The sequence below is a fragment of the Ornithodoros turicata genome, unplaced genomic scaffold, assembly GCF_037126465.1.
Source record: "Ornithodoros turicata isolate Travis unplaced genomic scaffold, ASM3712646v1 Chromosome12, whole genome shotgun sequence".
NCBI classification, from domain to species: domain Eukaryota; kingdom Metazoa; phylum Arthropoda; class Arachnida; order Ixodida; family Argasidae; genus Ornithodoros; species Ornithodoros turicata.
The window spans coordinates 265,945-283,078 of NW_026999301.1; the positions used below are offsets into that span (position 1 = coordinate 265,945).

The 17,134-nt window shown below is 45.7% G+C and overlaps 1 protein-coding gene across 2 annotated transcripts in view; it reads right to left on the minus strand.

Moving 5' to 3' along the window:
* Nucleotides 1–2,551: 2,551 nt before the first annotated feature.
* Nucleotides 2,552–17,134, minus strand: part of LOC135371660 (uncharacterized) — a 68,884-nt gene continuing 54,301 nt past the window's right edge. Inside the window, exons 2-5 of one of the 2 annotated variants that reach the window (XM_064605641.1) lie at nt 15,680–15,829; nt 15,523–15,589; nt 13,548–13,631; nt 2,552–9,002 (exon numbers count right to left, since the gene is read on the minus strand). In XM_064605641.1, coding sequence (XP_064461711.1) covers nt 8,618–9,002; nt 13,548–13,631; nt 15,523–15,589; nt 15,680–15,829 — 686 coding nt within the window. In that variant the 3' untranslated portion in view covers nt 2,552–8,617. Of the gene's footprint in view, nt 9,006–13,547; nt 13,632–15,522; nt 15,590–15,679; nt 15,830–17,134 lie in introns of both variants that reach the window. The other variant, XM_064605640.1, reaches the window with a different exon arrangement.

Genomic DNA, 17,134 nt, shown 5'->3' on the forward strand with positions numbered 1-17,134 from the left:
AAATAATTCGCGAATGGGTGCACCAATCGAAGAACTTTATTTCTACAAGTATCTGTCTGATACCACCTACAAGCTGCGCACCGTGTGAATGAGTGGGAGGCGCTCATTATTTAAATAAAAATTCAAATGAGTTTCGTGAAAAAAAAAAACTTCTAAAGCAGGGCGCGCCGTCAAAATTAAAATGGGTACTACCCCTTTTGAGACCTTCAGTGGACACTTTTTAGATCAAAATCTGCCACCGAAGCGGGTCATTTGTTGCAGTAATTAATTGGTTTCGGTTTACGTATTTTTGTCGCGGCTGGTCGCGGCGAAACGAAAAAAGCACGTAATTCGTTGGTGTAATTCATTGGTGTTAGGATGTAATTCATTGGTGGATAAGGCAGTAAAAGAGGGTCCTTTTGCGCTTCACCGCGACCACCCGCGACAAAATTATGTAAACCGAAACCAATTAATTACTGCAACAAATGACCAGCTTCGGTGGCAGATTTTTTCTAAAAAATGTACTCTGAAGTTCCCAAAAGGGGTAGTAATCATTTTAATGCCGACAGCGCCTTGCTTTAGAAGTTTTGTTTGTCCACGAAATTCATTTGAATTTATATTTAAATAATGAGCGCCTCTCACTCATTCATACGGTGCGCAGCTTGTAGGCGGTATCGGATAGATCCTTGTAAAAAAGAAAGTTCCTCGATTGATGCACCCATTCGCGAATTATTTAGCCCGGGGATTTAATGGAAACACCCGGTATATACATATACGCACATAAAAGCTGTTTGCGAGCAAACGATCCAAACAAAACAACTCCGACGCGCAGACCGCGCGAGCGCAGAACGCCAAATCCCCTCTCCGACTACCGCTTGAATTTGCAACCTAGTACTGTCTACAGTTGCCTCCGGCTACACGACATTGCCCTCCGCCCCCCACTACGCAACGGAGTAACGCGTTCCAAAGACTTTCCCTCTCTGCGTCCACCGACACACAACAAGGGGGCGAGGGAGCCCGCCAGGCACTTGCAAAGTCAAGCCCCATACCAGTCACCAAACGCGAAGCGTTTATGTTCGCTCAGTGCACTCCGATACCTTTCAGGTCACACGCGTTCGCATAAGTAACAGCCAGGACACCCACGTGAACACTAAACACATTTAGCTTCAAAACTTATTATGAGGACTCTGAAACCTATCCTTCATAAACAACGAGATTTTGGCCGAGGCAGATCACACTTAGGGACGACACAAACATGTAAGCCTCAACGCCCAGAAATCAACGTATGCAACAACTCAGGGAAATCATATCCTTCATCTTCACAACCATCCAATGGCTTCAACTTCCAAACTCATCACGCTGAATTCAACTTCAAAACCCATCGCACTGACTTCAACTTCTAAACCCATCACGCAGTCTTCAACTTCAAATCCATCAAACTGACTTCAACTTCGAAACCCATCACACCGCATTATAGCCCTTCATTTAATTTGAACTTCACAATCACATCACATCATAGCCCTTCATTCAACTTCAACATCACATCACATCATGCCCTTCATTCAGCATCACATCACTCTCTATGAAGTGATGGTGACTGAGGTCGGTGAAGGCCATCATGAATGAATTCGCCGACCTATGTTTAAAGCCCGCCATCAGACCAAAACGTCGTGGATCGCTCGAAGAGAATGTATACATACTGCTTAAACATTACAAAGCTCGCCTGCACACGTCACGTCTGACTGTACAGTACTACAACCATCCGTGATCTTCAATTTCAGTATCTTCCACATCCGCCATATACGCCTCACGCGGCATCGTCAGGCAACATGTATTCGGCAGTCTCAAGGAGGAGCTTGGCCGCCGGAAGATCACAACGGAGACAACAACCAAGCGGTGCGTGGATAAAGAGTTTTAGTAGATCGAAGGCACTCTGGCTGTCAGGTTTGATTTACTGTCAATTACATATTTAAGGCTACTTATTGAACCACCCTCGTACCATTGTGAATTGTTTTTGATTCACTGTTTTTAGCAATTTGAACAACTTCGTCAACCACAGGAACTACAATCCGTTGTGTACCGCTACAATCACTACAATCACCGTACTAATCTGTCTGTACTTCATGCCTCGTTCAAGTCAGCGGAGAACACCTTACAAAATGTCCTGGCAAAAAAAAAAAAAAAAAAAAAATGCGAAGGTCAGCAGTTCCACGTGCAACACGGAATGAAGAAGCCATTCCTGGGGCTGAGGGCACATCCAGTGCAGGCACTGCTAGTGACTGAGTATTTGATGCAATATGTGCGCCTTTCTACGTGTTTTTGTAGGTACCGGCTAGCGCTGGCAATTCGCATAAGGCTATGACGGCAGTACATGGAAGGACCGTGGAGAACAGCTGCTGGAAAGAATGACCGCAAGGGAATAGCACCTGCACGAAAGTGATCGTGACAATGCCAACGAATGACCGTGGTTTAGCAGGTCATTCTTGGGAACCGCTACATCACGTTTAGCGATGTGGGTCTCATGAAAAAAATCACTTCTTGCCAAATTCTGTATACAAGTAGAAACACTTGGTACAAGTAGGTCTCATCATTTATTCAACGATCGCCACGTACCCTTAACTGAGTCTAGCACATGTAAGTGACTACTTGCAGTAAAGTAGCCGAAGGATTATAACAGTGTGTACCAGAATCTACATTCAGTTACAAGAAAAACAAGTAAACAATCTCTTTAGTTCAAATACTCATTACGTGAGGAGTCTGCCAATGACTGTGATCAAGGGAGAAAATTAGCACTTTCTTTTGCGTCTTACTTCACCAGCAGTTCCTCCAACAAATGTTAGCCACTGTAAAGGAGAACTAAAGGAAATACTTCATTCATTGGGATGCAGTAGCTACTGTGGTTTCATGGACGCGCTGTCACTTCTCGCGGTTGTGGGGAATAGAAAAGCTAATAACAATTCATGGTTGACAATTGCAAGACCTTGACGGTTTAGTGCATATGAGAAACGGATACCGTTCTCTTGGAGACTGAAGCCACACCCGTTAAACACTGGCCTCGTCCACGGGGAGCAAAGCAAACCGATATGTGCTTGCTGGCGAAAGGCCTTTCACCTGACTGGTCAATGCAGGCCAACTGATGCCGGAAGGCGCTTTACATGTGCCATTCCAATTCTTGTTAACAAGCGCGCTGTTATCTGTTAGACCCCGGCGCTCATTATCGTCATAAGCTTTTATCTAGTAATCATTAGGCAATACTCCTCCTCACGACACTGCTTGTGACCTCCTCTGCTATGTCACCCATTAGCTATCTGTGAACACTATGGCACTCCGGACTTATGTCATCCCTCCGCTATTCGAGGTACCAGCAGAAATTTTCTGGACTGTACAGATTACTACGTACTTGAACGATACAACGCTCCTCCTCTAGGTGTCACTAGCAGCGTGTCTCATGAGATAGCATGCCAAGCATAGGAAACCTCATTGTGACATGACCTCGAACAGGTCCCGGTATAGTGATCACATGTTCGGTCTTGTCTGCAATAACGAAACTGAGAACCCAACTTTCATCTCATTATTCATCAAGGGGATTTGCGCGTACGATCTGGAATCTTAGTGCCCCTGACACACGGAGAGCCTAGAACTCTCTTGATGTAGGGATTGTTTTACAACTATGAAATACCCCTTATCGAAACAAGTTTGCGCCACGGATACACGGCAGTGCTGATCTCACTAGAGTGTTTCTCTCAGCGCACGCCGCCGGAAATGTGGCGCTGTCGTTCAGACACGAAAAGACGGAACAGTCAACATATTTTCAATCAGTAATTTTGGATTCTTAAATGTGTACCTGCATAACAGTCCATGTTTTCTTCTAGGCAGAGTCGTAGGCTGGTTTCCTGCGTCCTCTATTACATTACGTATGCGTTTTCATGAATACATGATAGTACTCTGTGTACTGCCATTGTGCCCTTCCCTGTTATGAATTGCCCTCTTCTGAGATTTTAACGTATTATCAAATTAAGAAAGAAATAATGTTCCAAATCATACAGCCCTAAAACCGATATTTTTTTCAGCAGCCAATACGCGGCAGTGGCCTCCGCTACTCCGTAATGCCGTATCTAATTCATTATGACTATTTTCCCAGTTTTCAGAATGAATCTGGAGAGACGACGAGACCGAAGCGTATACAGCATGTCAGAACTACAAGACAATTTTAAAGGAGCGTTCAAAATATGGCAGAAACGCTGGGGTCCTTGGGAAGACTCACGAGGGCACATCCCGGATGGGAATCAAAGTCAATTGCGAACAAGGAAAGCATAGCATATTCTATAGAGTAGGTCCTAAATTTTGAGCAGCACCTCCTACTTATTCTTTAGATAGCAGCTGCAGTTCTTCGTGAAAAGTCAAATAAAATGCCCCTCGTAATATATACGGCAAAACGTCGTATATTGCGCGCGAATGGCAGCACATTTGGTCTACGTGTATCCTGCATTGTTGTTTATACAGCGGCTTCGTACACCTACAGCAGGAGCAAACACTATACGCTGTCCAATACTTAGCACTCAACAAGCCTGGGCACCATAGCTAAATAATGTTCATATAACCTCAGGAAACCTCAGCGAAGAGCAAACGATCTTTGAGTTCCAGGTAACAGCTCAACAACTCCAACAATGCGGGGCCACACAGAGTATGTATACAACTACATATATCTACACTATAAATGCTACATTGCAACAAAAGTGACAAGAACTACTGCGTGTGTAAATCACGTCGCAGATGAGAGGTTTATAAATATTCAAATTATCATTCCTAATGAAACTAAGCGCAATCTTGCACACAAGAAGACACACGTTCGAGTTCCTATCTCGCACTACCACTATCAGACAGTCAGAAATGAAGTCAGTCGCATCTGTCACCAAAAGCCGTAGCACCTCCTGGTCACATCATAGTGCATCCCAGGTGCAAATAGCCCACCAAGAACCAAACGCTGCAGATGTTTGTAACCTCTTTCCTTCTGCTTGTTGGATGTAAAGGAGCATTCAACATATGCATCACTATTGACCTTCCACTTCAAAGCTTAATTAGTGATCTCCACAAAATTGTGGGTATCGCCACACAAATTCGGCAATGGAACTAATCAAGAATATATTCTAATGTACTGTTCACAAACCGTGGATGTTGCTATATTACAACGGACTAAGGTAAGTTTTGTTGTCGTCTGTGCTGGCATGTGTAACCTCTTCGTCGCATTGAGTTTGTTTTCTGTTTGCACGTTGCAGGAAAGTATATGCGAAAGAACATGTAATATACAGGGTGTTTCACCTAATGTGTCATAAAGTTATATTTTATAAATCTACTTATCTCAACATTATGGGATCAACGCTATTTAACTCGGTGAAGATTTTGCCATTAGTTCTTAGTACTTTTATGAAAATTTAATTCGCGAGAAATTTAATTTTCCCAATTGAACTCCGAAATTTGTCAAGTCAACGTCACGTTTTTTCTGTCTTTCGTTTTCTTATTTTCTATTTTTTTTTTTTTTTTTTTGCAATAAGAGAAATGGTATGCAGGATTTACCCCGTTCTAGTGCAATATACATTCACTGCTACTACAATGTAATAGCCGGGGGAAAAAAAAACAGTTGCGAAAACCGTCCTTTCGAGGAGCGCAAATTCGCTGCCGCGCGCTCAGATCTCCGCAAGAAGCGATGCGAGGAGGCCATGTATACCTGGCCTTCCACTTTTCATTTTCCAACCTCCTTCTGATAACGGCAACACGGTTGCAACGGAAAGTTATCTGAAAGAAGAGAGAGAAGGGGCGGCTGAAAACGGAAGACGCGGGTGACAGTCTTCCTTTCGCTGCATCTTGCATTATCTTGGCGCAAAACTGAAATTGGCCGCCAATTTGCGCTCTTCGAAAAGACGGTTTTCGCATTTGTTTTCAGCTACTATCTTTGTAGCAGTGAACGTATTTTGTACTAGAGTGGGGTAATTACTGCATGCGCTCTGTTTGTAAAAAAAAAAATCGCGATGTTCACTAGGCAAATTTCGGCGTTCAATTGGGAAAATTCAATTTCTCGCGAATTCGATAAAAGTGCTCAGATGTAATGGCAAAATCTCCCCTGAGATGAATAGGGTTGACCCCGGCGCTGTTCAGACAAGTAGATTTTTAAATATAATTTTGTGGCATTGACACGGTAGGTAAAACACCTGTGTAGCCTCTTCTATAATATTGTGACTACCGACAGTACACTCTTAGAAATAGGTCTTCTATCGTGCCTTCCAGAGCTGCCGTGTCTTCTAGATTCACGCTCAAGGTCCAAGTTTTAGACGACAGATGCCCACGTGACCCGGGAGAAAAGAAAATACCATAAAAAATTGTCTTGCTTTTTTTTGGCGCGTACGCCGTGTAGAAGACACGTTTATCACGTGACCTGGAATTGGACGTCGTGAAGTCTATTTCGTGTTGTCTAAATTTTTGCCGTGGTTTCTATGCGCTCGGAGTGATCACCAGACCGGCGTCGAGGACCGGAGTCACGTGAACTGTGCGATGGGGCAAGACATGCTGGTGGCGCGGCACTGGTCACACCTCTTCTTCGATGCCTTGCCGCCAGTGTTTCCTCGCTTTGGTAATTCTGGGATTCTTTGACAGGTAAGACACCTCCGTTTAATAAATTTTATTGCGATAACTATGCTAGCAGCACTACTATTGTAGTGGCTACCTGTTACTTCCCCACGCTTCTAACGAGCATTTGGAGGGTGCAGGTGCGAATGGAAGTGTCATGGCGGTCGTGACAGAACGTCAACGAAAGTTATGTAGTGATGCTTGAGAAGTTGAGTAGTGAAGGTATTCGAGAGACGCTAATGTGTTATCAGCTGTATCCGGTTTGTCGCTCTGTTAGAATTGCCTCTAAACGTGGACTTCACGAGAGCTAAAGTTTGTGTATGGCGCAGGATTTTTTTTTTGTCTTTCGGGGGCTCGTTTTGACCGTGGTTTGAGTAACCATTCTCTGTCTCAGCTGGCCGCAGTGGATATGGACGTCACCAACGAAGACTTCACTGGTGTGCCGCCTGGAGGAAATGTGCGTGCGATTCATACCGAAGACTGACAGATATTAGCCTGTACACGGCACAAGTGTTACCCGGAACATGCGTCCAATGCTAACACTCACCTGTCGACCATGACCGCATTCAGTAAGATACCTCTTTGATCTCTACTCCTATATACTTGGTACTGCTGTGGTACCAATGTACCATTTTTCTCTCCTCGCTGCCTCACCTATAATCGTTTTAGTATAAGCTATAGTTCGTACCCTTTCACTGTTGTCGATATTGACTTTTATTACGCTTAATGTTGTTCCTATCCACTTTGTAATGCGTCTTTGTCAACAGCAGCAGCAGCAACAAACAGGTCTGCATCCCAGCGAAACTTGTTTCGTAGCGAGTTTCAAGCTTGCAAATAGTTTCGCAACAGCGGCGTCGACCCGCGCCGTTTTGTGCAATCTGTGATATTTTGACTATGTGTGGTTCTTATTCATTTTTATTTTCTCTGAGTCATTTCTCTGTGAACAGGGTATTTTGCATAGTTTGCAAGTCTAGTCAATATTCACTGTATCACTGCCACAATTTCACAACGTTGCCGAAATAAAGTCTTCAATCCCCTTTGAAACAAATTCTGTGGACTGCAAGCCTGCCTGCCATGCCTGCACCGGGGGAGAGGGGAAGCAGGAGCACGCGGGGAGGGGGAAAGGACCGGGAAAGGAGGAAACTGTGAAGCATAAAACAGACACCACTTTTGTGGCTTCTACGAGGGAAACCACGTGATGCGACGTCATTCCCCGCGCTTTCGCGTGGTCTCTACGTAGAAACCCCTAAATTACTGTTTTTAGGGTGTCTGTAGAAGACACGATAGAAGATCCATTTCTAAGAGTGTACTAATGCATGCAGGTAATGTCGTATTGTTCGTTACGTGTGTCCTCGTATCCATATCCCTGCATCCCTCGAAACACGTGCAACGAAAGCACATGCAATGTAAAATTGAGTGCTTGATAAATGTGTTAGTACCGCAATAGGTACAAACTACTGCTCAATACAAAAAAAGGTACTGCGTAAGCACCGTGATGGTCCCAGACTGGTTAATCGCATCGCGAGGAAGGAGTCAATCACGTAAAAACAAAAATAACCTAATGATAAAGACGATGGGGCTACATGCGGCTGAGATGCACATTTTGGTCATGCTGTAGTGGAGGAAAGACTTTCTTCCAAAGGCAGCAGGGATCGATGACACCTTCTATGTTCACAGTGCACTTGTCCTTGCTAAAGTCGTCACGGTGAGACTGTCAAACTCTATAGTCCGGCAGCATGATCAAGTTCGTCAGCTCGATACTCGCAGCTTTTTACCATGAGTTCAGGGGAAGATCTTTGGGAATGAGATAGCGAGCGTATCATGGTGTTGACCTTGGAACCATCTGCTTCCGGATGACTTGATCGTTGACGAACGTTCTCCTCACACTTGCTGTGTTCGAAGCAACTCGGGGCACCGGTAGAGGTGAGGCTGCTGTTCTTCTCATGTTAAGCGACCGTGAAAAGCAAGCCCAACTCTGGAATAAGGCGAGTACCACCTTCGATTGCATCAGTAACGCTCATGGATCAGATTTCCCGGGAGAATCTACAGAAGAGGATGAGTAGAAGGACGGTTGAGTAGTGTACAGCGGCGCTCCCACCACAGGCAATCCGCTGACACCGTTGCAATAGGAACTGGATGATGTCTGTGGCCTTGGCGTTCCTGCAGAGTTCTGCGGCCTGTCCGGCCGACTCGTCTGGCCCTGCATGAAGCTAGTTGCCGTCTCCAGGAATGCCATGGTTGCCTTGAAAATGTCCGCCTCTTCCTGTGCTCGCTTCTTCTCCAGTTCCAGGGCTTCTTCTTCCACTTTGAGGATGCGCCGAAGTATATCCAGCTCATCTTCTTTTCTCTTTTTCCTGAGGTCAATTTCGCACTCTTCTTCACTATCTTTTCGTTTGTTCGAACTTCTGAAACAAAGAACCAAGGCATAAGAAAAGACTCATCACGAGGAAAGGAAATACCATGAGGTGTTAGAAATATGCGTTTAGAGCGAAGGCTAACTTCGTACGCACAGTGCGCATTTGTGAAATATTTGAGGCCGTGGCCATTGTCGTGGCTACAAGCCTCCAAGAAAAGAATGCACTGCGATGACTATAAAAACTGCACCCGCTTCGCATGATTTGGGGTGCCTACAGAACCCCACTCAGGCAGGGGACTTACACGAGGATGCACGGTCACTTAGAGCGATCAAATGCGACACGTACCTCCGTTGGAAGCGGTGCACTAAAATACGGTTAACGGATAAAACTTGTACTTTTCTCCTTTTCTAACTCAATGTAAAGTTGGCACAAAATATCCATGCAAGTACCTTGAAATATAAATTGCAAAATTTTGCTACGGAAATGAACTGGAGCCAGAACTACACACTACTCGACTGCAGGCATGGGCGTTCCCAGGATTTTTTTCCAGGGGGGGGGGGGAAGGTGTTTCCAGGGGAAGCAGACATGCCCCCCCCCCCCCCCCCACACACACACCTATCACCTCTTTTTCTCTGGGCGGACGTTGCGGACTGTGCGGGTGGCAAAGATTCCTATTATGAGCGCCTATTTCCTATCCTATTTTCACAAGTGGCCTTGGATCTCCAGGAGGGGGAGGTGGACAAGGCCCCTCCACCCTTGCCCCCACCTCGGTACGCCCATGACTGCAGGAACAACATGACTTTCGACTTAGCAGGACGGGGAAGCTATAATTAACAATTAATCGGAGTACATCTACAATTATAACCCTTATCATAAGGCAAGGTGAATGTCATTCGCAACGAAAGACAGTCACGTTGAATGTCATTTGCTCGAGCAGGACGGAGCTACAGCACATTCGCCAATGACGATGATGATGATCCGTGAAATAGTTTGACTGTGCTAGGTGTGTGTCGGTACGCATTTCTTATAACTGTATTGCCTACTTGAAAAACTGTACTTATGGACGTCGTGGGCACAACTGGACCTCCTAAACTATTTGCTCCGCTTCGACTATCGTGGCCTTGACAAGTTCGTAACCGAATCCCAATTGACAGGCAACATGGCGATTTGTACGACTGTATGATGATAAGGCATGACACGAATCAGCTTGGCACTGAAGGAGCTGATTGGGAAGGAGAGTAGCTTTTATAAATTGTGTAAGCGCTACGAGAGGGGGAAAGCGAATGAGCTCCACAAACTCATTCGCTGAGCGAATGCCAGTTTCACGAAATGCCATTTGATGTCACCGTATGCCACTGAACGAATGTCATTTACTGGGAATGACATTCAATTTGCCGTGTGAGCCTATATTTGTGTGGTGACAGTGTACGACTGCGGATGATTTCGATCTCCTGGGGTTTTCCTTACCCGCGCCGGAATTCTGCGACACACGGTAGTGCGCTGTGTTTACCCACCCCCACATTGTTACCAGCCTAGGGTTGGTATATACGCGGCTGGGATCGATATGAACGAGTTTTAGTGAATCGTTTTTGCGCAAACCGTTCGCGTGAACGATATCACGAGCAAGGGGGAGTGAATCAGAGTGGAATCCTCTGGTTGGGCAGCGACGAAATCGTTCGCGAACCGTTAAAGCAAAAAGGATTCGCTGAAACTCCCTATTGAACTCAGCAAGCCAACACGTTACCGGCTGAGCCACCGAGGCCGGTGCGGGAAACCGCTCTATCTCGCAAAGAGATAGAGCGTTTACTCTAATCAGCTCTATCGCTACAAACACGTAGCCCTCCAACGCGAACACCCTTTCCCTCTTTCTGCCCTCGAGAAGTGCGTGCTGTTTCAGGATATTTAAAAAAGAGGGTGTGTTTAAATAACAGCTAGCTCCAATTAATAAGCGAGTATAACAAACAAGTAATTATTACGAAGTTAATATCAATTAACAATTAATAGCACAAGTAACAAGTTAATTAATGAATTTAGGTAGTTCCGTACGCTTTCCGACAGGGTGTCCTCCTGACCGCAAAATCCATCTGCAAAAACCGCATCCAGGTAACTATCATAGTTTTACTATAAAAATTCTGTAAAGGATGAAAAAAAAACACAACTCGTACTTTGATAGCGTAATTTGATAAAACCTCATTCATCATCTTAAACATAAAGTTCTCTGTAATTTCATAATCGCTGCTTAAAAACGTCTTCATGAGAGCTATTGCAAACGTTTTTTTTTTTTTTTCTTTGTAGCGTCGGCGCGAATGGGAGGGCAATACCTGTTGGAAATCCTCACATGTGGTCTATTCAAGTTCTGCTTTCTTTTATGTCTTTTTTTTTCATTTGTAGTGCGAAGTCGATGAAATAAATGCATCACACCAAGACGAACAATGCATTCGTCATGAACATGCAACAGTGGGCCTTGGAATGACCACGAAAACGAATGAACCAGGTATGGAACATCCTCCATTACTCATTGTCTACATTACCTTCATGTGCAGAGCGCAAGTTGCTCACACACGTCATCAGATGTGTGTGCTCTGTGTCGAGATTTCGGCGCACGTTCAAGAACCCTCAGGGGGGCAAAATTAATCCACAGACCCGGCCACTGTGGCGTCGCTCATGAGCGCAGTTGTCTCGCGACGTAAAGCCTCCAATTATTACCTTCATGTGTCGCTGTTAATTGTTGTCGCATTTTAGTTATCTTGTGGGTGAGTGAATTCAAACTGCGTGTTTGACTTTCATGTAAATGACAACACGCAGGACCTCACGCAAACAGAAAATATATTACAATACCGTCATGTATTTGAAGGGAGTAGTCAGAATAGGAATTCACATGGTTAAGGGCATCTGGTTTTAGTGACAAGCTTCCGTGCACGTTGTGGAGTGAATACACTGCACGAAAGCGTGTCAATAACCGTTTGAACTCCAATATGCAGAACCGTCCATTAAAGGCGCAATAAACAGGTATACAAGGCGCACTGTGGCCGTTTTTGAACAACTGTTGTCGTAAAAAAGTAAATAATGGCTCCAAACCGACCGAATATTCACTTAGCTCTTTCGCGCTCATTCGCTGCTCTGCAATGTCCTGGCGACAGTAGCCACACGTCATTTTGACTTCGCACACCATCAACCATTCAAAACGCAGGACGTTTATACGTTGATTTTGTCGTAATATCTGGAAGTGATTCAATTCTAAACATTCTTCCACTTGCCAGTCCCGAGGTATCCAGATAAACGATACCATACGCCCGCAAAGTTCCATTTCATGTGCGCACTGTGTTTTCAGTGCTGCATTGCTCCGCGAGGTCACCGCGATGCTCCCGCAACCGCTTCCTTCGCGAGCGCTTATCTCGGTGGGGCCTGTTGTTGGCTACACTCTTAAAAATGGTGGTGGTGGTGGTGGTGGTGATGTTGAAAGGGCTTGCCGTTGTCGGCCTCACGTATGTGGGCAACGTCACGACTGACGCCCTGGGGAAATGTGCGTCCTGGGCCGACTTCAAGGGGAACTGGGCCGACATAGCGAGGAGCCTATTTTGTGCCGTGCATAATGTGCACAAAATAGGCTCCTCCTCCCGTTTTCAACAAATCAGGGGCGAGAACGTTGTCATTCGGGGTGATGGTTGGCTAGGAGCGTGCTATGTGGTGAAGTTCATTTTTAAGAGTGTAGGACATCGAAATCTCCCCCTACCCCCAGCGCCTGGGATGTGCTATCCCTTGAAACGTTGTGACGTGACCCTGTCCTAAGGACGAAGGAGAAACTGACTCGGATTATGCTCTTCGAATATGCCACTGTTTCGTGGTAAAGACGCTCGCTAGAAGTAAATGGAGTTCATATTTGGATATCGTGACCCACATTCCTTCATGGAGCATAATAAGACTTGTGCGCATGGTGTCGTGCGCAGCCTTTGCGCGTCTTGGAGCCACGTGACATGGGAGAACATGGGGATACGTCACAGGCGTCTTACGGCGTGCCGAATGCGGCAGCAGCCTATTTCCTCTCGTAATTACACGCGTACCTCAACAACTCAGGCATGCCCTCCTACACTGTTGAAACAGAACTTCATCACATAGTACGCTACTAGCCAACCATGATTCCAAATGATATCATCGTGTGCATTGATTTGTTGAAAATGGGAGGAGGCGCCTATTTGGGACAGATTATCTTGTCCCAGATAGGCGCCTCTCCCTTGTTTTGAACAAATCATGACACAGACTGATATCATTCGGTATGATGGTTGGCTAGGATGGTGCTATGTGGTGAAGTTCTCTTTTAACAGTGTACTGTGACTCCGGTGCGGCAATACGTTTTCCAATGTCACGTGACCAAACATGACGCCACTGCACAAGCCTCATTGAAGAATGTCCGTCGCGCTGTCTATAGACAGCGCGACGGACATTCTAGTGACGGACTGTGAGTTCTCTAGACGGACATTCTAGACGGGCACTATAGTGCCTCTTTTAAGGGCAGGTACGATGTCAGCTAGTGTTTCCATCTTCCGCTGGATTTTCGCTATCAAGGGAGTTTGAAAAGATATGCTCACTCACTTATCGCCGTCGTAGCAGATATTAACTTCCGGTTCTAAGGTGATATCTTCTATGGGCTCCCTTTTCGGTGTCACCGGATGCCTCCTGCAAACAAAAATACAGGGTCGAATTCACTAATAGTTAGTACGAAGGAATCTGTCGTAAGGGCCAGCTCTCACTTGGCGACGGCCGACACGACTTCGTGAGCGGGCGGCGGAAGTAGAGGCACAGTTCCACCGCTCCGTCAGAACGCACGATTTTCATGCTCCCACCACAGCGGCGTTCCATCGTCCAAAGTGGACGAAAAATGAGAAGGCGTGGACTCTCTGCGTCACCTTATTGGTCGTCAGTATATCGTTCTCGGCAGCTCTCGCCGACGTCGTGAAAGAAATCTGGCATAGTAACTGTTTTGGCTTGTCGTCTCTCCTCCCCCAACGCCGGAAACGCGCTTCGATTTCGGCCGCCCGCTCACGACGTCGCGTCGGGCTTTGCCAAGTGAGAGAGCTGGTCCTGACTCGGTCGTACGAGAAAGTTGCGACGAAATCTAGATTCGGGAGGGCCACGCATCACAAAATCCCCGCAACTTACGGAGGAATCCTGCGAGAGCTCCCGAGCGGTCTTACGACGAAAGATCTCTGTAATACGCGCCCACGAATTGCACTTTGCGACAGACCCTTGGGGACCATCCCCCGTAGCGTCAATGGCGCACTTCTTTGCTCGATAACCTTCAAGAAGTGCTTCAGTTTCGCGTTCGGAAAATTGGTTCGTCGAACGAATTTCGCCTGTGATTGCGTGGCATCCATTATCAAGCTTGACTACCGACAGATCGCGAGCACACGTAGAGCAAAACAATTTGAGACGGACGACTTCTTCTTCTAACGGGCGACTCTTATTGGTCCGATTACAGATTCGTCGTCGAATTACCATAGTGAAACCGTACTCTCGCACCCGTTGGCTGTTTTTTCTCCATGTTGCGCGTGACAGGAGATGAGCAACTCTCTCTTCCTCGGCAAGAGACGTACCCTCTCCACTCCGATATCTTTGTGAATGATGCTTACGACCGCTTACGACGACGTCGTATACGCCCGTCAGAGGCTGCCACGTCTTATCGTTACTTACGATCGTGTTTGTGAGTCCGGCCCCAGGCTGCTATCAGAACCACTGGTTTTTTTTTTATCGTGTATGATAAAAAACGAGTTTCTTTAGTTTCACGAGTCTGTTCAAGGCCTTCCACCTACCCGTCCACCCCTATTGCACTCGACTTTCAGTGCATTGTGCTGCTTGGGTAGTGGCCCTAGCTCACATTAATCGAAACGATATAATTGGGGAGCAGAACATCAGGCAGTGTCGATCTCTGGCCGATTGGGCAGCAAAGCAAATCAAAGCTACACAACAGCTTTCACGTGTGTTATTTTTTATTTTATTTTTTTAGCGCGCAACGTCACCGGACAAAATATTTCACTTAGATTCGCAGTTCTTCTTTGAATTTTCTAGTTATCGCTGTCGTGCTGTCACTGCTCGCAACTGGCGGTTTCTGTTCTGTTCTGCAATCAAGTCACCGATTCCAGCTTGCTGATTATGTTTTCTCACATCTCAAAACAATCCTCGATTGCAATCATATCGATCAAACGCCGTCACTAAGCCAGGCGTACTACCTACTGTTTTAGGACCATGCTACCGTTCTCTGGGATTCCAAGTTAACCCACTCTTTCTAAACATAAGGGAAGCTCAAGGAAGCGTGTCTGGCATTTTCTAGTGGGGACTGAACTACTACGAAGACGCATATGAATTAATGACCAAAAACATAAAAATATAAATATATAAAAATATGCTGCCGCCGTAAGGTAGTTTGAAAATGATAATCTAATCCTCGTGGTTACTCGTATTCTTCCAAAGGCGCCTTCCGATATACTTTCCTGGGATATCAACTCAATGTGTTCCACGCATGTTGCTGCTACTTGGAAAATTTCATAGTTCGGTAAAGGAAATATTTTACCCTATGGGTTGTAGGTTCTGGAACTGCAAGTCCCCTGATCGGAACTCCGGGAACTCCACTTCGGGCTCTGCAAAAATCGCCCCCAATTAGTACACTCTCCCCCGGGGTTTCCCAGTCGAAATTAACGATCTCTCAGCGGACGCAGTTAAGTGCTTACCGTCGTAATGCATGCTGCCATTTTCTGCCCTGACGATTCTGCTCTCGGAGGTCCTTTCGTCATCGTAGTAGTTGTTCCAAGAGTGAGGGACGGGTCTCTTGCCCAAGATGGCGTGCAATTTGTTCCAATGCGGCCAGTCGACAGGATAGCCTGTAACACGAGACAACCAATTCTCATGTACTGCAGCTTACAACAAACGGACACATGGGTGACACTTGGTTATTCTTAAACAAAAGAGGAAAAATAGGGAGCTATCGCCTTTGCGTAAGTAAGAGATAGTGGTTACGCGGACACCAAAACATACAGGGAGGCGACAAACAGAGAGAGGGCGCAGACGAGCTGGTTCATGATGACAAGGATACAACCCGAGGCAGGGAAATAAACAACAGACAACAATTTCCTCAGACACAGCAACAAAATTCAATAGGAGGGAGGGAGGCTTTGCGCACAACGTTATCTCTCACACACGCGATAGAGGACGGTGCACTAAAACTCCCTAATAAACTGGCGGAAGGGAGAGGAGAGTTTCAACAACGCCTTCTAAATATACCGGTTTCAGATACGGGTACATCAAATGGCGGTACGAACCTCTTCTCTCGGCTTTCTATATGTATCCATAAATTAATTATATCTTTAGGCGCTATTTCAATGGATGCGTGTCGATGTTCTGTTCGAAATATTGCTATTTACCGACACACAAAATTCTCACATTTCTATCAGGAGGAAGGAGTTGCCTCAGGACAGAAGCCGCCGATATTTCGAAGAGAGACTGTTCTTCTTCTGAAGAAGAACAGTCTCTGTTCGAAATATCGGCGGCTTCTGTCCTGAGGCAACTCCTTCCTACATTCGACCGGTTCGCTGGATTTCTACCCATCTACGTTCACATTTCTATCAATTTCACCTCTAATTCGCCTCATGTTCACCTCACATTTCTTCCAGCGCTTCCAGCGCTAATATACACACTCTTACACCGAAATATCAACCCGGAGGCCACGCACCCTCGCGCACTCTATCACCACTTCATTTAGTGGATAGCGGTTGTACTATTTCCCACTTATTTTTGCTACAATGTACGCTACTCTAACGATACTGTTGCATATGTTTTTCCGTTTTTCTAACAACTATGTGATTGATGTCAGTATTTGTGTTCACGTTTACTTCGTGTGATACTAGCATTCCTTAGTTTTACTTAAAGCATTAGTTTACTTAGCATATGTGCTCAATATTTGTTATTCGGATGTGCATTGTTATTTCTAGAGATTTTGTTTATTTTTATGCTATGCCGATTGTACGCTGTACGGGGGACGGACCATCGTCAAGCTGTACTTTACAGCTTTTTGTCCGTGCCTCCACACCTGACTGGTGAAATACAATGAATTGAATTGAATTTCACATCTAACGTTCAGGTCATCCCTAAAGAAGGTGAGGGAAAATGCAAGAAACCTCCTTGTAGAG